This window comes from Taurulus bubalis (assembly GCF_910589615.1).
Source record: "Taurulus bubalis genome assembly, chromosome: 1".
Lineage (NCBI taxonomy): Eukaryota > Metazoa > Chordata > Actinopteri > Perciformes > Cottidae > Taurulus > Taurulus bubalis.
The window spans coordinates 33,522,095-33,546,329 of NC_136589.1; the positions used below are offsets into that span (position 1 = coordinate 33,522,095).

Below are 24,235 nucleotides of genomic sequence, written 5' to 3' on the forward strand. Positions count from 1 at the left end.
ATTGTGTTAAAGTTTGAAAGTAGTTCGGACATGAAACTGTCGACAGCAAGGTCTATGGATTATCTTTAGTAACCAGTTCATGATTTCTGAAAAAAGAGTGCCATATAGTTACCCCCACCCCAGAATAAAATACATCCTTGGAAGCAGTATTTCCGATGTAAAATTCCCCTTCCTCCAATCCCACATTTCTCTCAGCTTCAAACCCCATGTGACACCTCATGGATGACCCGCCTTCTTTCACTCAGCATAGTTCCTAACGGTACCTTGTCCGAAAAAAGACATGTCCTGTATGTATTTGAGCAAACTCAGATCTGTCTGTGATGACACAGTGGAAAGATGCGATACTAGCCAGCTCTCATTTCACCTTCCTGGATACTGTCTGTCAACAGAAGCAAGGTTAAAATGTTCACCTTGTAAAGAGATACCAGCTTTGAATGGTACTGCAGTCAAAATGTATCACGTGGGAATGCATTGCGATTATGCGGCTCAAACGTTTCTAGAATGAGGAGAATGTCCAATTTAGAAAAGTATCTGCACATTGAGATTTAGATGTCCCCGTTCTTCCAGATCATTTCATTTAAAAGACAAAAGTTGTGATTTTAGTTGAATGTATTATTTCTCAAATGCATGATGTGCAGCTAAGTATTGATCCAACAACAAGGTTGGTTGTTTGTTTTTGCAGTGGCAAAACTATTTCAAGAATATTTAAACTCAAACTAGTCAACCCAACAAATGCTCTATCATTACAAATTCAAGATGTGCAGCTAAGTATTGATCCAACATCCTTGCATAGAAATATGTATATAAAACGATGCACAACACATTGACTTGTAAATAAGGTGCCGCCATAAAAACTGCATTTTATATTAAATGTTTCACTCAGTTTAATATAGCTTCATTTAAGTATTAAAACAAGCAGAAACAGTGAGTTTGTCGAAAACTTTTTTTTAACAATGAAGAGAAAAATAAATTTGAAATAGAGCATATAGATTAGTACCTGTTAACCTAGTGCAAGTGTTAAATTACTGTGAGGATGACTCAGTTGTGTGTAAGTGTTTACAGCAGCGCTGCCCACAGTACAACTGATCGTTACAAAATGCATGAATAAGCCACTTACTCGTTTAAAACCTGATGTATAAAGAGTCATGTTATGCAAAAATAATTGGACATCAAGTATTTGGGTCTACAATACTACAAGTATTTTATTGTTTACTGTTCACCATACAATTATTTAAAGTATGTACGTGTTATTGACATGCCTGTGTCTGTTTTGGTCCAAATTACTTTATTGTGTGACTGCAATCACTACACAGTACAGCTGCACTGCCTTGCTCTTATATATTTAACAACATGTTTTAAATATGATTTTACCATGATTGTTGAAACTTAAAAAAATAAGTTGTGACAGACAAGGTTACTCAGATTTAGACAAATTACATTAGACAATCGAATAAAAACATCGCCAGTGTATTTGTAAATGTTCAGAAATAAATAACTATTTTTTCCCTTGCAGAAGAGATCATCTGATTGTATCTCAATGGGACCTTACTTGTTTAATAATGGATTTGGTTGGAGCAAAAACATCCTTTTTAAAAGGGCTGAAAAACATCCAAACTTCTGTAAAGTATCTGTTGCACTTAATTCTATAAGTGTTGGTTTTAATGCTCAGCTACAACCACCTATAGAAGAAGAATAACTTTGATTCTGCAGAAGCGAGTAACATAAACATACACTGTGTTGTACAACAGCACTGAGTCACCGCTGATGGTAACTAACGCTGAAATATCAAACCATGTGATAGCCAAGACTGCAAATATGTGGAGAATAAGAAATGAGAGGTAAAGAGGTTGCTGTCGTGTGCAAGACGAAGAAAGGGGGGATTTAAAATATGAGGAGAGTGAGGAAGGGGTAGAAATGAATCGGCAGCACTGTGTGTACTTGTGAAGTGACTGCACATGATAAGACACCTGGGCACATGAAGGAGGTTGCATACAACAGAGCACAGGACCACTGTAAGAAATGTGCTTCATTTCTTCTGTGTACACAGCAAGAGGAGGACTGCCATTAACACAAGCTTTTGCCGCAGGGGAACTGTTCCAAGATCAGGTAATAAAACAGCACGCACATTAAGGCCGTATTAGTCACTTGATGTTCTCATGGTGGATCCTTTCAGATTTCAAAAGCGCAATTAGAATTCATGAAATTGCTACACAGTTGCCCGCTTTGCCAGTTGGCAGTCCTGACATCCAAACTAGTTTGGTCACAGTGACAAACAGAAGAGACACGTCAAACAGGTCACCGCTGGCGGATGTATGAAAACATACTGCCACAGTAACACAAACGCACAAGCAAGCCCGCCACACCACTAACTGATGAATAAAATAGGAAATATTAATGCAAGTTAATATAGGATCCTTTCTGTCATCACACAAGAGCCACGAGACACAAACGGTGAGGGCAAACTGTTAGTCTAAAGAAAGACATGAGGCCAGACTGATGTATTTATTGAGCTATAGTGTTGGCTTTTATCTTTATTGTTGAGATCCACCCTGATTCACATGGTTTGTATTGGTCACAACTGTCCTGGAGTTATTTATATGTTTAATGTTTCCATGGTTTAAGTGCACATGTGGCATGAAAAAAGTATGTCTCGAAATGGAGACGACAGACGAAAAGACTGACTAACTCCAATGAGATAACATACATCTAAAGTCTCTCCTGATATACAATACAAGGATGCAAACACTGTGATCTGGTAGGAACAACAACACCACACAGGAACTGAGGACATTATGCATGGCAGTAAAGCATGAAGCATTTGTGGTAGTGAATACTTAATTTGTGTGGAATCAATGAAGCTATAAATTCTGGAACTCAAAGTGTATAAGAACCTTCTTCTTATACACTTTGGGTTCCAGAGTTTATAGCTTGGTTTAGGTTTACAGCCCAGAGGGTGTATAGGCGCATCCCCCAGTTACCCCTCACATGTACTGTATACATGACTTCTGTATCATGCATTACGCAGCAAAAGGGTGACCATGAGCGAGAAGGTTAGCCTACATAAAGAAGGGCACTCTGTCCCTTGTCCAAATACATATTTTAAGAAGGGAATGCACCTGAATTTGTCTAACCCATGCACCATTATACTACACACTGTCTAGACATTAACATACACATTTAAGAGTAGATGTGTAAGAAAGCATCTAGTTGTCCATGCAGCATCTAAACAACAGCCTCTTCTATTGCTATAGAGTTAAACAGCTTTGTCAACAACACGCATGCTTGTCGCTGAGGCCACACCGCCTCTGCACGGGGAGCAGCAGCATTTATCTCGCCGACAAAAAAAGTGGAGAGCCAGCAGTTTTTGTCTGAATCAGCTGACAGCACCGATGGAGTATAGGGAAGCTCCAGCAGGGAGACTATAACACCGTTTACCATGCGCAACACTGGGGGTGAAATCACTGTAATGCAGGCCTGGTATTTGCATTAGTTACATGTCGTAAGCATTTGAAATGTGTTTTTTGAGCTGATAACTCTCGTGCTGGTAAGGTTTTCTGAACGGAGAGATCAAACTAGGTGCAGGCGGCAGACTGAGCATGAAGCCGGGGTACAGCAGCAGCAGCATCGCGCTGCAGCACCGGAAGGCTGCTTAACTCACATCAAAGCACGCACGCGCATGGTTCCGCCTGGTTCAAGTTGTATATTACATGTGCACATTATATTAACAAAGTTAAGGCTTGTGTTGTGTTGTGTTGTGTTGTGTTGTGTGTGTGTGTGTGTGTGTGTGTGTGTGTGTGTGTGTGTGTGTGTGTGTGTGTGTGTGTTCCGCAGTCTGTGCTCAAAAGATGCCACGCAAATAAACAACGATGCAGAGCTCATAACTTATTCACATACAAAGCACGTGGAAGTTCCTTACCGGCGTGTTTATCACCCATGTCCCCTTGCGGTGCAGAAGTTGATTATATTGCCGACGTAGGCTGGAGGATCGCGCTTGGTAGGTGGTGCGCGCTCGCTTCTTCAGTTGGGACAGCAGAGCAGGGAGGGAGGCAAGTTGCTTGTTTCAAGTAATAGATTACAACATGAGCTACCTTCTGGGACCCTGCTGGAACGCACGAAAGCGACGCCGGGATGCGGTGCTCTTCGGTGAGCTCGTGCGTTCCCCTTCGTGTAGGCAAGAGTTTCTGAGTAAGGTGGACCGAGGACTCAGGTAAAGACCGAGGGAGGGTTGGGATTGTGTGTGTGTGTGTGTGTGTGTGTGTGTGTGTGTGTGTGTGTGTGTGTGTGTGTGTGTGTGTGTGTGTGTGTGTGTTTGCAGGAGAGAGAGGATGCAGGGTGTGCATAGTATATGCAGGAGTACAGTATTTTTTTTGGCACGAGCTCTTTCTGTCACTGTTGGGCTGTTATAATTTGTTCTGATGATTTATGCTGACAAAAGTGTTCCATATAGATAATCCCTGATTGCTGTTTTCCATTCAAAATATATATCCACTGGCCATCACTCTGATGAACAATTAATCAGACACCTCCAGCTGCATTACTTGCACAACTTGCACAACTTGCACTACTCTGTTGTCTTTAATATCTTTTTAATTATCTTGTTTATTTTATATAATATGTGTAAGACGAGAGCAATGTGTAACCAGAGTCAAATTCCATGTAATTGTACACAAACATGGCCAATAAAGATGATTCTGATTCTGATCTTCAGTTATATATATATATATATATATATTTAATAGTATGTATTATTGTGCCGTGCATGATGAGCACAGCCTGCATGGTCTTTCAAGACGCCACTCATTCATACAATCCAGATCGAGAATGCTGCAGTATACATTCCAGATCTCCAGACCTTCACGTCTACAACCAAAGTAGTCACACAAGTCACTCATAAAACATGCACTTTTATAATAATAGAGAAACCAGAAATTTGAGACAAAAGTGGCAAACTTATACCTCTCAAAATAGAACAGCTTTTGCCATGTTTATCATTCGTGTGTCATGGCTGTTTCATGGAAAATATCTGTCGTACTTAAGGCCAGAGAGAGTGGCATCAACTCGGTATGAACTGCCGGGGCAGATGTGTTGTCAAAGGTACATTGTGTGCATAGGACTGCACAGCTCTCATGTTTGTCTAAGTGCCCCTCTGATTTTGCAATACATTTTTTTAAAACCTTAAATGGAAACCAAACAAAAACAACCCTGTGGTGTTTTGGGCAACCCTTTCAGGGTTCTATGCTCTGACCTCAAGGTTCTATGCTCTGACCTCAGGGTTCTATGCTCTGATCTAAGGGTTCTATGCTCTGATCGCAAGGTTCTATGCACTAACATTTGCTGTCATGCTGTGTGCTTTTTCATCTGTGGTGTTTTGGGCAAAATAAAACATCAGGACTTTGCAGTGGTGGAGTTGCCTGAACTCCCACTCAGTGTCCACTTCACACAGCTTAATAGTGTCAATCAGCTGCTTATCTTATTAAAGAATTCCACAGTCACACTCTGACCACTTATTTTAACATCTATGCAGGGGAAAGAACGATTACAAGTCACAGTGTGGTGTCATCTAACTGGCCGATTGATCAGTGTCTTGGAAAGCTCACCGTCAGCATTCGGATAGGACTTTATGATAGCTAGAATTTCCTCTGATGGTATAAAAAGAATGTGCTGTTCGTATAAGATGTTTCTATCCTTTGGGCAGAAATAGAAGCCTCAAGGCCAAATGACGTGCAGCATCATGAGTCTGCCTGTGGATCCAAATCACAAATATGGGAGCCCGGACATCAGAGTCTACTTCTTATTCTCTCTTTCTTTCCTTTCTCTTTCTGTGATTGCAGTAAGATAAATGAGTGTCCTACATGAATGACAGGTTGTTCTGAATTCCGATACTTCCTGTCACATGACCAAAGCACTGTTGCCGACACAGGCAAATCCTGGCTGGCGTCGGTTCACAGCAAATCAATGAAGGGACCTGAAAGAGGACACCTCTGCTGCGGGGAAAAAATGCATTGAGCAGAAAATAAACCTATAGTCCTCTACAGATTCAGAGAGAGATGGACAAGTGTGTATGTGTGTGTGTGTGTGTGTGTGTGTGTGTGTGTGTGTGTGTGTGTGGGGGGGTGGGGGGGGATCGCCATTGCATTGCAGGGCCGATGGCTCTTTTAACAAAAGTCCAAACAGCTTTTACCTAAATTAACTTATGCAGCCACATCAATATTTATGATTCTCACCCTCTTATTCGTCCACTCCTCCCTTTCCTCTTTCTGGCCTCCCCACCTCAATCGGTCCTGTGCTGACTCCTATCACTGTCATCCCTCCCTTCGCGCCGCTGCTCTCTTCATCCCTCCTCCTCCTCTTCCTGCACTCCCACATCTCCCTGTCCTCCCTTGCACTAGACCTGCACCCGGATATCATCTAACTTGGCAGCGTGTCCTTGGGTCCATACAGTGGCAAAGGCATAGTGTTCTTCTGTCTTCGTACACTCTTATCTTTACCCTGAAACCTCTACACTTTTCTGTACAGCTACATAATTGTCTTACAGAAGTGAGATTGTATTATAATGTCCCCACTGAATGCATGCCTCAGTTAAGATTAATTACCTGCCTACTTCTAAACTTGTTTTATCATGGTTTATATGACAGACTTTCTCTGTGCTTTGTCTGTAGCTCAAGTAGCCCAGCAAGTCAAGTGCATATCTTGCATTGGAGAAGAGCCCTTACTCTGCAGACACTGCAGTGCAGCCTTCTCACTGTGTATTTTACCTTCTTCACCTATTTCCGGAGTCCCTGGCAAGCTTGTGAGGAGTGTATGGAACTTGTCCAGATGCCAATAGCAACACCATCAATACTGTTTAGTCCCAGGAGGTTTTGACTGCTTTCTCTCTTGTTTTCATGGAAACAAATGTCAGTGTGTTCACCAAAGGATTTATAATACTAATAATGTATCATATTTGTTTTAAAACTTTGACATTTTGAAGAATATGTCAAATATTAACACTTATTTGCTACAGTGTTCTCACTCCCTCCCTCTTCTTATTCTTATTCTACGCTGAAAGCTTTTACATTTATTTATTTTCTTCTCTTCTAATTGGTCTTCAGTGGTTGAATAAATATTTGTATCCTTTACTTAAGGAAAAGTATCAATACAACAAATGAAAAAAATACTCCATGTAGAAGGCCTGCATACAACATTTTACTCAAGTAAAAGTACAAAAGTACTTAATGTATCAAAGGTCAAATTACTTATTGAGTAGAAGTGTCCCTTTCAGAGTGATGTTATTATATAAAATTTATGAATTTGTGTTACTGGTGCATTATTGTGTATGTTTAGTTGTGGTAGTTAAATCTATAACAGGCATTTTTCACAGCAGACATTAATGATGGCTCTGTCCCATTGAGCCAACATTCCCAATAACCAGGACCTGTAAACTCAAGCACTTAAATGGAATTCAGCCTTCTTATCTATGCGTTTCCTATTGTGTTACAATGTGTACAAACTGATCCTTAGTTCTGCATAGCTACAGGCTGTTGAATAAATGCAGTGGAGTAAAAAGTACAATATTTCCCTCCATGAAATGTAGTCGAGTTGAAGTTTAAAATAGCACAACATTGAAAGTACTTAAAAACTGTACTTTTCAGTTCATTGCTTTAGTAAATTTACTTTCTAGCGCTTCACTGGCATCTGACACAGCTACACCTTTATACGTCACTAGAGGGTAGTGAAGCATTACCTCTGGAAAAACACAAATATATTGTGGTGGATGCACAACACAGTACCCTCAGCTGCATTCAACTTTATCGGCCATGTATACTTATATATACAAGGAATTTCACTGTTTGGTTTTCAGTATCTTTCAGTGTGCAAACAATATCTATATTTATATATAATTATTTGCATAGGTACAAGCATCTCAGATAAAACATTGCAACACGCCACAGCCTGCATAGCCTAAGCTAATTTGCACTGCCCATCATGCCTTTAAAATACATTAAACTCAACAATAAATGCAGGTCACATTTCTAATGTGTTCATGCAAAGAAGGCTGTAGGATAATAGTATTGGCTTTAGTTGTCTAACAAGTTAATAATAATATGGGAGGAGGTTTATATGTACAGTAGCCTACATACGGACCTACCTTTACATGTATGTACACTGTGTACAACCTGCTTAGACTTGTATTATTATACTGTAGCCTACATGGTATTGCGGTTGCATTTACCACATTTAGAGAGCTCTTGAGTGGAGATGGGTAGATGTCGGAGCTTTTAGACGAGTCCTTGAACGCAGCATTAGCTCCCCGCCTGGCAGTGGGCTGGGCTTCGGCCAGGAGGTCATCACAAACATGGCGTGGAGAGGATGTGTAATGAAATGGACTAAAACAGAGTTCCTCAGATTCAGCAACACTACTGCACGGAGCACCAGGTGAGAAGATGTCCAAGCTGTTTAGGTCATTAACGAGAATAACAATGTGTATATGCCTCGTGTGTGTGTGTGTGTGTGTCTGTGTGCTTCTCGGTCAGCAGTGTGTGATTACCTAAGTGTTCCCACTGTCATTGTAAAGAGATTTACGGGACTGAAGCATACTGCTATTTAACTCATTTCATTTGTTTACAGTAGAAGTGTACACGTGTTATCTGTATCTGTCTTTAACGGATCGAGCAGCATGCATATGTCCCGATGTTTCCTACTGCCTAATGTTTAGTTTATTATATAGGCTAGAGGGAAGAAATAGTTATATCGTTTTTTTCCTTCACAAAATATCAAATATTCGTTGATTCGTTGGCCTTAAGTGGTAGTAAACTAACTATGTTTTACTTTGAGACTGTAGTCAATCTAAACAGGCAGTTTGAAGACACCACTGTGGGCTGCAGGACATTGTGATCTGTATTTGTCGCAATGTATGACTTTTAAAGACCAAACAATTAATCAATAATTCAAATGAGAATTCAGTTTCAGCCCTGGAAATAGTTGAATCAACACCTCAAGGTATTATAAACATTAAACGCTTTTTTCTGCATAATTAAGTTGTAATACTGTTTACTTTTTTTTTTTTAATCAGACTGAACCCCCACAACCAACAGAGATGTGGTTTCCGTCGAGAAGTCAAAAGGCTGGAGACAAAGAAAGGAAATGCCACCCAAGAAACTAAACCTACACCCTCTGAGACCAGCACACCTGGTCCCCAACCTCCTCCAAAAGTCCCCTGGCCGACGCTTTTCAAACCTCTGCTGTTCACCGTAGGGGTAGGTCCTCTAGTTCTTCTTTTACAACGAGAGCGATGCATGCAACGCTAAGGTTTGGGACAGTATGGGCACATTGGTTGGTTGGTTGCTGTCTGACTCCATATCAGTTTACAGGTTGCTCCTTTGGTGGTGCTGCCATTCTGCAATACGAGACCAGAGTTCAGAATGCAAAAGACGAAGAGGAGTCAGAAAAACTCTTACAGGTGAGATTTTAATGACACAACCTGCTGGCTCCCTCCTCCGCTGCTGTCAACGTATATATGTAACGACTAGGCGACCAACAGTGATGCAATGAATCGTTCGTATATTACAGGGGTCTCAGGACATGGCGTACTGGCACGACTGGTGGAACAAGTTGTCGGGCTTCCAGCAACAGCTCATCCTCCTGTTGTCTGCGGCGGATGACTTCTGGAGCAGCCTCACAGAGGGGCAGAGGACCGTCACAGGTAACTTGTTTTGCAGAGGCGGACTCATTTAGTCCCGGTGGTACTTCATATTGCGTGTTATTATATTAATAACACCGTTCCTTCGATGTCACAAGCTTTTTTTATTACTGTTTCCCAGGCATTATCGCAGTAAACGCTGTAGTCCTGTGTTGCTGGCGGATCCCTTCACTGCAAAGAAGCATGATTAAGTACTTCATGTCCAACCCAGCCTCCAGTGAGTATGCATGTTTTACCAATCTTTTTCTTCATAATAACAAAATATATCAAAGTAGATCAACAAGGACGGCAATGGTGTTCTTTCTCTCTCCCTCCAGAAACACAGTGCCTTCCCATGGTCCTGTCCTCCTTCAGCCATTACTCCATTGTACACATGACGGCCAACATGTATGTCCTGTGGACATTCTCAACAGGAATTGTCTCTCTCTTAGGCAAGGAGCAGTTCCTTGCAGTCTACCTGTCTGCCGGTGAGTCAAATAAAGATTACGGTCTAATAACATTGAGTTGATTATAAATCCAGTATTCAAACAGCATTGAATTTATCAAACCCAAATCCCTTTTAATCTCTCACACCATCTATTTAGATTCAGCTTCCAATGTTTAAAGTAATACGCATTATATATAACTTCATCTTTAAGACATCAAATTGATGACACAATTACATACTGTAGAGATTACATATTTGCTATTTATCTGAATGACTTCCTGAATTTCATCAGTACATCCTAACTTGTACTTTCAGGTGTAATTTCCACTATGGTCAGCTACATGTGTAAAACTGCGACCGGACGTTTCCATCCATCCTTAGGAGCAGTAAGAGTTTCGTTAAAATCTTCTCACAACTCACCAGAAAAGAAAGTACAGTCGTCCTAATGTCTTGACCCGTCTTGTTTGATCCATAGTCGGGGGCCGTCATGGCAGTAGTGGCCGCAGTTTGTACAAAAATGCCAGAGGCCAAACTGGGAATACTCTTCCTCCCCATGATCACTTTCACTGCAGGACATGTAAGTGAAACAAAGTGTGTGTGTATTGTGTGCGTTTGCGTGCACTCCTATCTTTCGGTGTTGTTTGAAAAAAAGTTGTCCTGTTCCGTAGATACACACCTCTGAAGTGTAAGGTGAATATAATTGTTTGGTGACTCAACCATTTCATAGGGTGTTGTTAAGATCCGTGTTGCGTCTTCACACCTGGCAAGAGATGTAAATCTGTGCATGATCAAAACGTGAGTGAATGTGTAGGTATGCATGTCTGTATGCATGGCAGGTAGATGGGTGTTGTTGATTGAGGTCAGCACATTGAGTGTGACTTCAGGTTCCTGTCCTTGGTCTGCTCTTTAGGCTTTGAAAGCACTTGTTGCCATAGATGCAGCAGGGCTCATACTGGGATGGCGGTTGTTTGACCACGCGGCTCACCTCGGCGGCGCCCTCTTTGGAATGTGAGTGGTCAATGCTCCTTTAACATTGAAAACAAAAAGTGTATTTATGTTTTCTGTCAGATTTTAATACTGTGTAAATGATGGGCCACAGCCAAGAATACAAACGTTTTTATATATTGGAGAATGGAATGTCCCCACATCTTACTGTTAGCCTCTCAGTACATCAGCTGCAGTTAAGAGACAAAAGTTTATGGTTTGGCCTAAATTGTAAGAAATGCTGTGAAAGAGTAAACAGTATTCTTGTAGCTGAGGTTCAGGGTTCATTCTTAACAGCAGGTCAGAAAACAATCTCACCATATAAGGTTAATGTCCTAGATGCTCTGGAGCTTTCGGTCACATCGTATGATCTTCATCAGCTTAAACGCTGAGGTAAGAGTAACTTGAAAACTTGGACAAACACATCTGCTGATGAACATCATGTGATTTGATTGAAAGCTCCAGGGCAGCTACTAAATGGACCTTGTGGCCCACTGTTCTTGTAGTCAAGGTCCACTTACTAGCCTTTTCAGGATCTTTCAAACACATCCGACTGTCTTCATCAGCATCATTAGCCATTATGTGGACCAAGTATGGAATTTATGTCATGTGATGACAGTTGATTAGGTCAATGTAAAGATAACTATATACACTGTAATAATACTTTGTTTCTCAGTTATTCACATTAAAGTATTTTATTATTCAGCTTTATGTTACTTACAGTGACAAATTAGGTTATTGTGCATTAATATTATGCGTTTGTCGTATCCTGTCCTGCAGTCGGTACATTTCAGCCGTCTCCATGTATTTTGTCCCACAGATGGTATATGGCATATGGTCACAAGCTGATTTGGAGGAAGAGGGAGCCCCTTGTGAAGCTGTGGCATGACATGCGTTCTCCAGGGGCCGGTGGTAAGGGACCTGCACCATGATGAGACTAAGAAAGAACTGGAGACCTCAGTTACCCCAGAATATGCAGGAACACTTTTATCCACCACAAGTGAGTTAGGTGTTATTGTTTATTAATAAATATAGTTTTTCATTCGAGGTGATTGAGACATTAACATCTGCTGCCCGACAAGTATAGCCTTTGAGCTACATCCAACGAATCACCGCTCTCCTACCTCTGAATAATCTGACGATGTCATGTTGGATTTCTGCTGTTTGTACTACTACTGTTTGAAGACATTCGCACCAGCCTGGGCGAAGACAGAGTTCTGGTACAGTTCCGTGACCGAATCATTTGCTGAATTCAATGTAATATACAGTCCTGTGGGCTGGTCAGATGTTGCTATTAAAACTGGAGTTTCACAAATCTGAGTTAATGAAGCATTTATGATCATTTAATGAAAGGAGGGTTTAGTGCTCATTGAAACAAGAACGTACTGGGAACTAATACTTTTACACATTGTTGAAAAAGAACAAGGGGCGATGATGTATGTCAGAAACAAGATGCATCAATCTGCCAGTCGTTTTGCTTCGAAGCCCTAAAAACTAAAGTTGGCTTTTGTAAAGAAATCTTGGGATCTTGACCTTTGTTCACTCTTTTCCAGACTTAACTTATTAACTTGTATCAACTAGGAATTCATCCACAAATTCTGTACAGAGAAAAAGTGTTGGCTTTATTAAACAAAGTCACATGACAATCTTACAAGGTTGATATGTGCACACATAAAAATCGATTGTCTATGCATGCCTAGTACTGCACATTAAGATTGTTGGAATGTGCATAATACCTGCAATAATTCCATTTTATTCACATGCTGGAGACTATTGGTCAAAAATTACACAAGAGCATCAGAAAAGTTACTCTTTCCATAAACAACTATGAATGTAATAAAACAGGGTTTTAAACGAGAGCAGCATCAACGCTGTAAATCTTGGTTACGAACCAGGTAAATTGCCAAAGCAGATCTAAGACTTGACACCTGCTGGCTACAAAAGAACTACAATCCACTGGGGGAGTTGTTCATCGTTAAGGTAAGGCAGCTTTGGTAACAATATACAGATTACCTTCTCAAATATGGACGTTTCATCAGACTCGGCCATGTGTGGCAAATTCTGAATGTCAGTGATGGTCCTGCAGATGCAATGGTTAAACTGCTCAGTATCATGAAATACAAAAGGAGCAACACACTGAGCAAGTAAACTTGAAGCAAGCCAATTATTCCTGTGAGAACCCTGTATAGCTGTATTTCAGCCTGGGCTCAAACGCTGTATCAATATCCCTACTGTTTGTTGTTGCAATAATAAGAAAATAATTTGCCTGTGAAAATTGAGCTTCCTACAGATACTGGGATCAACTGTGGCAACCTAATCCTGTGTGTGCTGTTAATCAAACACTATTCATGTGCTGTTAATCAAACCCAGACTTACCAGACCGGTACTCAAGTCGATCTTCTTTTGATCCGAGGCGCCTCAAGCTCTACTCTTGTGGTTGGCGTAGCTGGGGAAGCCAAACTGGGAGATCATCAGGTTGGAGAAGCAGAGTGGCATGACGCCATAGATCTGCGTCAGCCTGTTCAGGCAGTAGGACCTCTGGAGAAGGTGTTCAGGACGATGCCACATACCCTGGTACCCGCTGCTGGCATCCTTTTCCAGGTTGCGGAGGTCCACAGGTTTGACGAAGACCCCAGAGGGTTTGTTAATGGTGCCAGTAGAGTGCTCCCTCAAATACAGCGCGACAGCAAAGTTAACGGCAATGTCGTCACAGTTCTGGGTTTCATCCACCAGCGCGTGAACCGCTGGAGGTTGGTCCTGGAAGACCTGCAGGTAGCGACGGTGGAAGAAGGCAGCCCCAATTAACACCATGGAGTATCTGCAGTGAGTGGATCAAGATAGAAGTATTACACACACAAAAAACAGTCACATTAAAGTAAGACCAAAACAAACAAGAGGTCAAGATGCATTTTATGTGGAGCTTGACCAAATGACTTACTTGTCACCTCCAGCTGTTTCTGGGTCCTGCAGTTCAAAGCTGCCGTAACTGTAAACTCCTCCCGGTGTCGTGACATGTTTCCGTGGGACGAACCCAACAATCTGGTCAGAAAATTGCTGCGGGATCAAAGACAAAAGCTCATGTCAATCATATCGTGTCTGGGATGTCCCATCCTTATCTGTGCGCCTCGTGAGAACAGTTTGTGCAGTACCACATGATGCCTTTTTGTTTGTTTACATGATCAATTAGCACATTACACCTACATTTAAACAGAGAATTTTGAATCAGTGTCATCTACATTGTCCCGAAGCTTTACCTTCCAGACAGAGAACGCAAAACTGATGTCAGGGACACTGATTAGAGTGTCATCATCCAGCATCAGGACAGCTAAGGAAAAAAACAAGCAAACACCACTTTAAAAAAAAGGAAAAAGTTGAAACAGGCACAACTCCTATGTCTATCCACATTTAATAGCCTCAACTCAAAGCATACACAATATGCAAGCTGAAAGACACACTGACTGTCAGTATCAATCTCAGGGAATGCTTGTAGTCTGTTGCGCATCTGATTGCTTGTCTGCTCCTTGAAGACCACGGGGACCGGGTGAGGCTGCAAAGAGTTCCATAACTTCAGGGGTGTCTGCTGCCCAACGTTGTTCCAGACTATGACGATCTGCTGAAGATGAGGCACTGCCTGGTAATGGTTAAGGAGTTTGAGCAAAATGTCTGTGCGGTTGTACGTTTGAATGACAATGGTGAACCTCTGCTCCTCCTCCGTGCGGTCACCGTGGCGGCCCCGTGCAGGACTCTCCTTTCGGGACGTTGCCCTGCGCAGCACTCCCAGAACATCAATGCCCACTTGCTCCTCAGCAGGGGGCAGCAGAGCGGTCAAGGCTGCGCCGACCAGGAGCAGCAGCAGGATTGGCCAAACCAAATAGGCTCGACGGAGCCCCACGAGGCATCGAGGGAACCTGCAACTCAAGAGGCGCACAGATAAATACGTCTGTAAATACGTCACTGATTCAATTAATTTTTTTTGTGAAACAAATAGGAATGATGAACCCCCCTCATTACTGTGGGAGACCCTGAAGGCATTTATTAGAGGTAGAATCATTTCATACACAGCGCATGCTAACAAGCTTCACAGAGCTTGCCAGAGAGAACTGGAAAAATCTATAGCTGGCCTCGACATTTTACTTTCAACCTCTCAAACACCTGATCTATACAAAGAAAGGCTATGACTCCAATCAGAGCTTGACCTTCTCCTTACTGCAGAAGCTGAACATTTCCTCCTCCGTTCTCGTGGCTCTATGTATGAGCATGGTGACAAAGCGGGTCGCCTCCTGGCTCATCAATTAAAGGCCAGATTGGCTTCTAATCAGATTATCCAGATACAAGAAGAGTCAGGCTCTATAACCTCTGACCCAGAGAGGATAAACGACTCATTTAGGTCATATTATTCTAATTTATACACCTCTGAGTCCCCTAACGACGAAAACCAATTACAACATTTCTTTGATAAATTAACCTTGCCGAAAGTTTCCCTAAATGATAATTAGTTACTGGATGCCTCTCTAACACTTTCTGAAATCAAACAGGCCATTTGTTCAATGCGCAGTGGTAAATCACCGGGCCCTGATGGTTACCCTGTGGAGTTTTTTTAAACAGTTTTCTGATTTGCTCGCTCCACTCTTACTAGAAATGTTTGAATATTCATGTCACTAGGGCATCTTGCCACCCACGCTCATGCAAGTATCTATATCTCTTATACATGAAAAAAGACAAGAACCCAGCAAATTGTGCATCCTATCGTCCAATTTCACTGCTCTCTGTCGACGTTAAAAATACTAGCTAAAGTCCTTGCTCGTCGTTTAGAGAATATTATGCCCACTGTCATCTCAGAAGATCAAACAGGATTTATTAAGGGGAGACACTCCTTTTCGAATGTTAGAAGGCTGCTCGACATCATTCACACCCCGTCTTCCTTAACTGAAGCTGAGGCTGTAGTATCTCTAGATGCAGAGAAGGCCTTCGACAGGGTGGAGTGGACTTATCTTTTTTTTTTGGTTTGGTTTGGTTTTGGTACCAGCTTCATTTCCTGGATTAAGCTACTTTACTCTTCTCCTTATGCATCTGTGTGCACAAACTCACAGCGTTCAAAACCATTTCCTCTTTACCGTGGTACTAGGCAAGGTTGTCCACTCTCCCCATTGTTATTTGCTCACGCTATTGAGCCATTATCAGCTGCTTTAAAGTCAGACGGAGGGTTTAAAGGGATCAAAAGGGGAGGGGTTGAACATCATGTTTCACTTTACGCTGATGATCTCCTTCTGTATGTGTGTGACCCCCTGACAGGTATCCCACATATCCGTTCGCTTTTGAACATTTTTGGCACTATTTCGGGATACAAGTTAAATATTTCAAAAAGTGAATGTCTTCCAATTGATCAACTTGCTGAAAATTCATTACAGTCGTCTATACCATTTAAAATATCTAACACAGGAGTAAAATATCTGGGTATCGTAGTTACACATACCATGCGTACTCTTAAAGATCAAAATTGTACTGCTTTGACTATTGCAGTCAAGGCAGATTTACAGAGGTGGAATTGTCTGCCACTATCTCTGGCAGGAAGGATACAGACTATCAAAATGAACGTACTACCCAGATATTTGTATTTGTTTCAGTGTCTTCCCATATTTCTTCCTAAGTCCTTTTTTAAATTCATTTACAAAGCTGTTTCTTCTTTTATTTGGGCAGGCAAACGTGCAAGAGCAGGAGAGACTTTGCTTCAGAAGAACAGGTCGGTCGGTGGGCGGGCTTGGGCTACCAAACTTTATTAGCTACTATTGGGCGGCCAATCTTCATAAAATGACACATTGGTTTCTCTCACCCCAGTACAGCTGGTGCCGATTGGAGGCTGACTCCTCCTCCTCGTCTCTCCCATCACTAGTGTGTGATATTCTCCCTCTTTCTCCCTCTAGATTCACATCTAATACTGTGGTAATACACACACTTAAAATATGGTCGCAAATTAGAAAACACTTTGGATGGCTTTCCCTCCCTAAAGCAACACCCATCTGTAATAATCATATTTTTATACCAGCTAAGAATGATCCATAAGTGACATCATTGGAGAGGAATGGACTTCGTTGTTTGGGTGATCTATACGTTAATTACGTTTTTGCCAGTTTCGACCAGTTGTGTTCTACATTTAATCTAAATACCTCCGACTTTTTTCGATATCTTCAACTTTGCGATTTTGCTAGGACCCACTCGCCAAAATTCCCTCAAGCTCCGAGCCTCAGTGGCATAGACACTGGCACTCAAGGTGAAACTGCTGCCCAAAGGTCAGGTTTCCTTCCTTTATAACCTCCTGCTCACAACTAAGGAGTCTGCGGTAAATAAGATTAAAGCAGACTGGGAAGTTGAATTACAAACAAACTTTTCTGAGAATTTCTGGAAAAAGGCTCTTGAGGCTGTTATTCCTCTTCTAGCTGTGTTAGGCTATCGCTCATACAGTTTAAAGTGCTCCACCGTCTACATTACAGCAAACATAAACTCTTTAAAATGTATCCAGAGTCAATGGATGAAGCCTGTAGTAGATGCTTCCAGACTCCTTGTAACCTGACTCCATGTTTTGGTCCTGTTCCAAATTAGATAATTATTGGCAGTCCTTTTTTAAATCCATTTTGGACATTTTAGGTATAACCGTTAATCCATCCCCACACATAGCTATTTTTGGTAGATCTCCTCACAGCCTTGCCACCTCAGCGACTCAGGACAATATTATTGCTTTTGCCTCTTTAATTGCCCGTAGGAAGATCCTTCTCTTATGGAAATCTTCACAACCCCCGTCCATCAAAGCATGGTTACATGATATCCTGTTCCTCCTTAAATTGGAGAAAATTAAATTCACTCTTAGAGGGTGCTCTGATAGGTTTTATGCTTGCTGGAGACCTCTTCTTCGATATTTTGATGGACTTTCTTCTGATGAGGTGTTGTAGTATGCCATGACCTGCTGTTACGGACTCTTTCCTTGGTGCCCCATCACAGGACTTCCCATCACAATGAACTCCCGGTTTAAATATTTCCGCCCCACCGGCGTTAGAATAAGACTCCACTCGGGAGACATTCACATGCCATGTGTCAAAAGAGCTGGAGAAGCAGCTGCCTCAGGAGTCACAGGAATGGAAGCCTATTTCCACCAGTAAACTTTTATCTCATAATCTCGACTTTCTATCTCATCATTATAACTTTACTAGGTTGTCCTGGGCATCAGCCCCTGACAAACAGGTATTGGAGGAGAGCCCAGACTAAGAGCAGTTACAAAAAATAAAGAAAAACTCTGTAGCCAAGCTCCTGGAGAAGGGTTGGACTTTCCTGGAGTTGCACATGGTGAGAGGCACAAAGTGGGAAATTATGACTTTCTATCTCATTATATATATATATATATATATATATATATATATATATATATATATATATATATATATATATATTACTGTCGTTAATGGGCTTCCATACAAAACTGTATGACATGCCTGTTTACTCATTTATTTCATCCTGAATGTATGAATGCCTCTGTCTATCTACCGACATTTTCTGCTTGTACTAAAAAAGAAAAGTGTGATTTTTTTTTTTTTTGGTGGTGGGGGGTTTGAGGTGAGAACTGACGGGACGGGCTGTCAGTGTTGCTGACTTTACGACTTTCTTGCAACATTTAGCAACTTCTGGAGCTCGTGCTGCTTTCATTGGAGAGAAAAAAAAGTTGGAAACCCTGAGTTTTTTTAGTTGGATACTCTTGCTAGTTTCTCAAGATTCACAAACCTGCATTTAATTAACTGAATTAATGTGATATGCAAATATAAATAAATGTTATTTTACCCAAAACCTGAAACTTTGATTTCATGTTTGACATACAGTATTCTTGGGGCAGTATTATAACCGCTAGTAGGCCTGCACACATCGCCAAACCTTCACTATACTTAGCTGCAAACACGATAGTTGTTTCTTTGCGTTAAACACAGTAGAAACTATGTTGTTATTTCTCAGTCTCCACTCCAAACTCACCTCATCGTGTTGGCGCCGCGCACAGCCCGTTCGTTACATGGTCGCCATCATGAATGACTTTAACCAAAGAGCCTGACAGAAAAGATCTCCGACAAAACCAACATTAGCCGCAACCTAAATTGCAGGTCTGCTACGTTGTTGGGAAACCCAGGCACATTGCCAGGTAGCGTTTCTCGAAAAACGAGATTTAATAGTTGCTGTATGCCCTACGGTTGTCTATGTCACAGTGTTGCGTATCAGTTTTGAGCGTATTTCGTACCTATTGGACACCGCCGCCATCTTTGTTGAGCAGGCTTGGGTGTCATGCCTTTTTATTTGTATTTTTTCCCCGTGGAGGCACAACTCCACCCACTTCAGAAACACTATTCCCTTAGGACAGAAAGCAAGAGACACTCCAACTTAACGAACAACTCAAACTTGAAGGTTTTCATCGCGCTTTGTTGCAACAAAACTCAATTACGTGTTGTTAGTGGTGCAGCGCTTGGATTGTTTGTATCGGGTGTGTATTATTGCAAGTTGTGTAAGTACTTGTGACGCAAAGTACAACACTTGTTGTGATTCCGGTTCGTCAGCATTGCCCAGAGGAACATGCTTCTGGCCCCAAAACTGAGTTGCCCTACAGTCCCACTTTCCAATGGGCTGCAGATTCCAATATTCGGATTAGGTAAGTTTTACTGAAGTAAATACTGGACCTGACTCGTAATACAAAATACAATACATGCTCACTCTGTATGATGCTTCACTGTTATGTATGTAGCCTCCTGTGCCACAGAAGGAGAACATAAGTATGCATGGTATTTTATTTGATTTGATATCTCATCATTATTCTTTAAATAGGCCTTTCTGGGGATAATTCCCAAGTGGAAAGATTGACACAACATGGATATTTCACAGTCTTTTCTTTCTTGAAGAATTAATTTTGCTGGTGTTTTCAGACAAATTAATTTAGCTGTGGCAGTTAGGTATTTAAACTAATTCCTCACTTTTCTTTAAGATGTTTTGAATAGTATACATAATATACTGTTAAGCAGAGGTGTCAAAAGTATTCACATTCATTACTCAAGTAGAAGTATAGATACTAGGGTTTAAAAATACTTCTGTAAAAGTTGAAGTATCAACTCAAGCTTTTTACTTAAGTAAAAGTGTAAAAGTACTGGTTTAAAAACTACTTAAAAGTATAAAAGTAAAAGTAATGTCAGGGGAATGTTTTTTTTCCATTAAGGACAAACTCTTAAGCCGCGTCTCAGGGGCCTATAGTGCACTACCCCACCTCCCCCAAAATAATCATTTTATAAAGGCCATAATGACTATAATGTTTTAAAATGTTTTGTTGAAAAATGTGGGATGCACTCGGCTACCCGTTTCAGCTGCATATATGGCCATTTAAAATAATCACATTTTATTACAATGCAAATACATTAAAGTACCATATGTGTACTACTGAGCATTAACATGTGTTTCATGGAGTGGAAGACACGATAACTAGTTGCCTATAAGTATTGTAATAGTGCAAAATAGGCGGCGGTGACTCCAACACAAACACTTAAAGCTGTGGTTCTCAAACTTTTTCTGTAAATAACATAATTGTGTGACTCATCTGTGCTTCTATAAAAAACAGAATAAAGAAAATTGCAATCACTTTCAAGTAAATCAGATTGCCCCATCAGACAATGTTTTGTGTAAGTTCTATCTGTGCAAAAAATAACTCATATTTAGTAACTACTAAATAGCTCATTGTGGAAAACAATAAGCTTTTAATTTTTTTTGCCAAACAAAACAGAATGAGTGCAGATATGTGACCTGCTTTCCTCGACACATATGTTATAACCGGGGTTGTAGATTTGATACGGCCTCTCTCAATTCATGCTCAATATTGAGCTTAGATCTTTTTTTTATTTTGAGAAACACAACAGCAGGAAAAGACGAGCTCACGGAGCTCACGGCGTCGCGTCAAATCGCGCATGCGTAACCTGTTAACGGCGTACCGTAACCATTTACCCGAAAGTACAGGCATTTGTCCATGTATTTATTAATGACTTAGTTTTATATCCGTGTACTTTGTACGTTTGTAATATGTGAAGCCAGCAGCTCATTGTTGGTAGAAGACACAAACACTTTGGCTCGTTTCACGTGGAGCAGGAGAGCTGCTCCGGGTTCAGAGAGCTGCTCCGGTGCGAGGAGAACTCCGCTGCTCCTCACAGGAGACCTGCTGTTGCATCTTCACCCTGGGAGCGTTTAAAACGCAGATATAGCGGTCTGCTTTTCACGCGACATTTTTTTCGACGCTCTCTGTCCGCTGGTGTATGTGCTCAGCGCTCACCTGTGTGCGCGCGCACGTATCTGTGGGCAACGGGGCGGAGAGGTTTTGTGTGTGTTTTTGAACGATGACAAGCCGGAGTGAAAACAAACCAAAATGAAACAGTAACACGGCTATTTTTAAAATGTAGGGAGTAGAAAGTACAGATATTTGCGTGAAAATTTAAGGCGTAGAAGTAAAAAGTCGTTTGAAAAATAAATACTCCAGTAAAGTATAGATACCCACAATTTCTACTTAAGTAAGGTAACGAAGTATTTGTACTTCGTTACTTGACACCTCTGCTGTTAAGTTATATGTTCACACAGGCTGGCAATACAGTTTTTTTTTTAAATGCAAAAAAAACATTGAACTGAACTGACATTGCTTTTAACGGCTGATATTTAGTTATTTATTTTTTCTCTATAGGCACCTCACATGATGGCGGATACTCCCATGATACCATTGTGTATGCACTCACAGAGTGTGGCGTGCGCCACATTGACACAGCAAAGCGCTACGGCTGTGAGGAGAACCTGGGTAACGCCATCCGAGAAAGTGGGATACCACGAAGGGATCTGTGGGTCACCAATAAATTGTGGCCAGGGGACTATGGATACAAAGCTGCAAAGAAAGCCTGCCTGGACTCCTGCTCACAGATGGGGGTGACATACTTTGGTATGAGTTCTGATAAAGACAGAAACTACAGTTATCTATGTTATTGCAGCACCCATCTTCTTTTTTAACTTCTGATGGGAGATGGAGAAACTTCCTGTAATACTGACGCTTCTTTGCTTCTATATTATCATGTTAGCCTTTGTACACAGTCTGTCGTCCTCCTATCTTTTGTAGTTTTTCATTAAATCATCACCTGACCCCTTTTATTTTCAGATCTGTACCTGATGCACTGGCCTGAGTCAACGCAACCTGGTTGCTCCAACAGGGAGATGAGAGCTGAGACCTGGAGAGCTCTGGAGGAACTGCATAAAGAAAGTACATGTCATAGAAGATAATGTTGGGAAACAGTTGAAAAGTATATAATAAGTGACAGAGTGGGGGATTTTCATAGAGCACACGCATCCCTGTTTGTCACTATAGGGCTGTGCTCTGCGATTGGAGTGAGCAACTTTTTGGTTCGTCACCTTGAAGAGTTAAAGGAAGACTGTAGTGTTGTGCCACATGTTAACCAAGTATGTAAATGATTGAATAATAGAAATGTGTTCTCCAACATGAATAGGAACAGTTATGTGGTTAATGTATTTCTTTCTGAGATGCTTCAAAACATGAATCACTGTGTTGGAGTATACAAGTCCATGTTAAACTGACCTCTACAGTAACCTGCCTGTGATGTTTTCCTGACAATGATATGACTCACCAATGATATGACTCACCAGGTGGAGTACCATCCTTTCCAGCAGCCCAATCAACTGGTGGAGTACTGTCGTCAGGAGGGCATTGTATTTGAAGGGTACAGTCCTCTGGCCAAAGGTCAAGTGCTCAACAACCCAACTATTCTTCGGATCGCACAAAAATACAGACGCACGTCAGCTCAGATCTGCATCCGCTGGAGTATTCAGGTCCAGATATTGCCTGCCATAAGTTTAATTGGCCTAACTTTTTTTCTCTTATTTTGACCTACAACGCTATGTTTTCTCTACTTATCCTTAGAATGGAGTTGTCACAATACCGAAATCCATCAAAAAGGAGAGGATTCAAGAAAATTGTCAAGTGAGTTGAAAATGCATTGCAGTCTTTTGCTTGATTGTAAAGACCTGTTCTGTCTATATAAGCATCGGAGTTGTTTGAATTGTAACTCCATAAACTAGTAATGACTATTGCATTTTTTTATAAAATATGTCTTTGGTAAAATGTAGTGACTATAAACAATTGTTGGTCCTTCTCATGCAAGCAGGCAGTGAGGTAATCAGAAGACAACTATAATATAATATCTAATGCCACAGCCATTGATTTTCCCATCTCAACCCCACTTTCTCCTCCTCTTCCTCTGCTCTCTCAAACTCAGGTGTTTGGGTTCCATCTGGAGGAGTCCGACATGGCCACTTTAGCAAGCCTGGATGATGGAAGACATGTGACTTGGGATCCTACAAATGTGGAGTAAAAAAACTCAGATTATGTGTTTGTCTTGGAACGAGGTCAGTGACAGTAGGCCTTAAGAAATCTTGAGATTGCCTAAAGTAGAATCTATGATGCACTCTTGACCAGAGGTTCAAGCAACAGTAATATGCACAGTAATACAAATATGGAATGTTCTGAGTTTCCAGGAGCTAAAACTAAATTAAACCTTAAACAACCAGAACCATTTTTCAGATATTTGCAATTAAGGGACTTATATGACAAAGAAATAAAGCACAATGTAAATCTATATTTTTAAAAAAATGAAATAATACCGTGGAACGATGAATGGATATTACAAATCAAATATAGAATATTATATATACGTTACATCCGCACCTGGAGAGAAGAGGAAACACATTACATGTAAAGCTGATTTGAGAAAAGAACAAGGGGTCAATATTACAGAAGATGAATGATTGCATATTTGGAGAACGCAACAGTCGACATCATCTTCACATACTCAGTCGAAGAGAACACAGTCGGAAGAATTGAGTAGATTCTTTGTAACACCCAACAGAGTAATTTCTTGTCTGTTGCACAACCATGTTGGAGAAGCTTTGAGGCAATAAATCATTCCCATGTATTTTGTCTCTGTCCTGAAATTATACAGTTTTGGGTAAATGTTCATACGATGATCAAAATGCTGGTCTATGGGAAACCAAGGCCACATATGGTAGCCTACTGTACTTCAGTAATATAAAATAAA

General features: G+C 41.1%; 3 protein-coding genes across 3 annotated transcripts; 2 read left to right on the plus strand and 1 right to left on the minus strand.

Moving 5' to 3' along the window:
* Positions 1-8,335: 8,335 nt before the first annotated feature.
* Positions 8,336-12,389, plus strand: parla (presenilin associated, rhomboid-like a; the record flags this gene model as incomplete). Its single annotated transcript, XM_079218101.1, has 10 exons — positions 8,336-8,415; positions 9,053-9,236; positions 9,344-9,439; positions 9,550-9,682; positions 9,801-9,896; positions 9,997-10,146; positions 10,422-10,492; positions 10,582-10,683; positions 11,017-11,114; positions 11,911-12,389. 10 exons carry the CDS (start codon positions 8,336-8,338, stop codon positions 12,020-12,022), a joined length of 1,122 nt encoding a protein of 373 aa, XP_079074227.1. The 3' UTR covers positions 12,023-12,389.
* A 322-nt stretch (positions 12,390-12,711) lies between these two features.
* extl2 (exostosin-like glycosyltransferase 2) lies at positions 12,712-19,202 on the minus strand. The gene is made up of 6 exons (XM_079231485.1): positions 19,101-19,202; positions 14,550-14,998; positions 14,345-14,415; positions 14,029-14,144; positions 13,467-13,908; positions 12,712-13,170 (listed from the first exon to the last, which is right to left on the minus strand). The coding sequence occupies exons 1-5, from the start codon at positions 19,103-19,105 to the stop codon at positions 13,509-13,511; spliced, it is 1,041 nt and encodes a 346-aa protein (XP_079087611.1). The 5' UTR covers positions 19,106-19,202; the 3' UTR covers positions 12,712-13,170; positions 13,467-13,508.
* Positions 19,203-19,572: 370 nt separating this feature from the next.
* On the plus strand, positions 19,573-24,235 carry LOC306737741 (glyoxal reductase). The gene is made up of 7 exons (XM_079219528.1): positions 19,573-19,764; positions 21,823-22,071; positions 22,285-22,386; positions 22,492-22,587; positions 22,765-22,970; positions 23,062-23,121; positions 23,417-24,235. Exons 1-7 carry the CDS (start codon positions 19,689-19,691, stop codon positions 23,510-23,512), a joined length of 885 nt encoding a protein of 294 aa, XP_079075654.1. The 5' UTR covers positions 19,573-19,688; the 3' UTR covers positions 23,513-24,235.

What these genes read in the sequence shown, in the direction of transcription:
- extl2 (XM_079231485.1), bottom strand. An exon ending in CCCTGAGATTGATACTGACA is followed by an intron (nt 14,416 to 14,549) that starts GTCAGTGTGTCT and finishes TTTTTTCCTTAG; the next exon opens with CTGTCCTGATGCTGGATGAT. An exon ending in GAAACAGCTGGAGGTGACAA is followed by an intron (nt 13,909 to 14,028) that starts GTAAGTCATTTG and finishes CACTCACTGCAG; the next exon opens with ATACTCCATGGTGTTAATTG.
- LOC306737741 (XM_079219528.1), top strand. Translation starts at nt 19,689, where the DNA reads ATGCTTCTGGCCCCAAAACTGAGTTGCCCTACAGTCCCACTTTCCAAT. An exon ending in GGAGGAACTGCATAAAGAAA is followed by an intron (nt 22,387 to 22,491) that starts GTACATGTCATA and finishes TTGTCACTATAG; the next exon opens with GGCTGTGCTCTGCGATTGGA. An exon ending in GCCACATGTTAACCAAGTAT is followed by an intron (nt 22,588 to 22,764) that starts GTAAATGATTGA and finishes CAATGATATGAC; the next exon opens with TCACCAATGATATGACTCAC.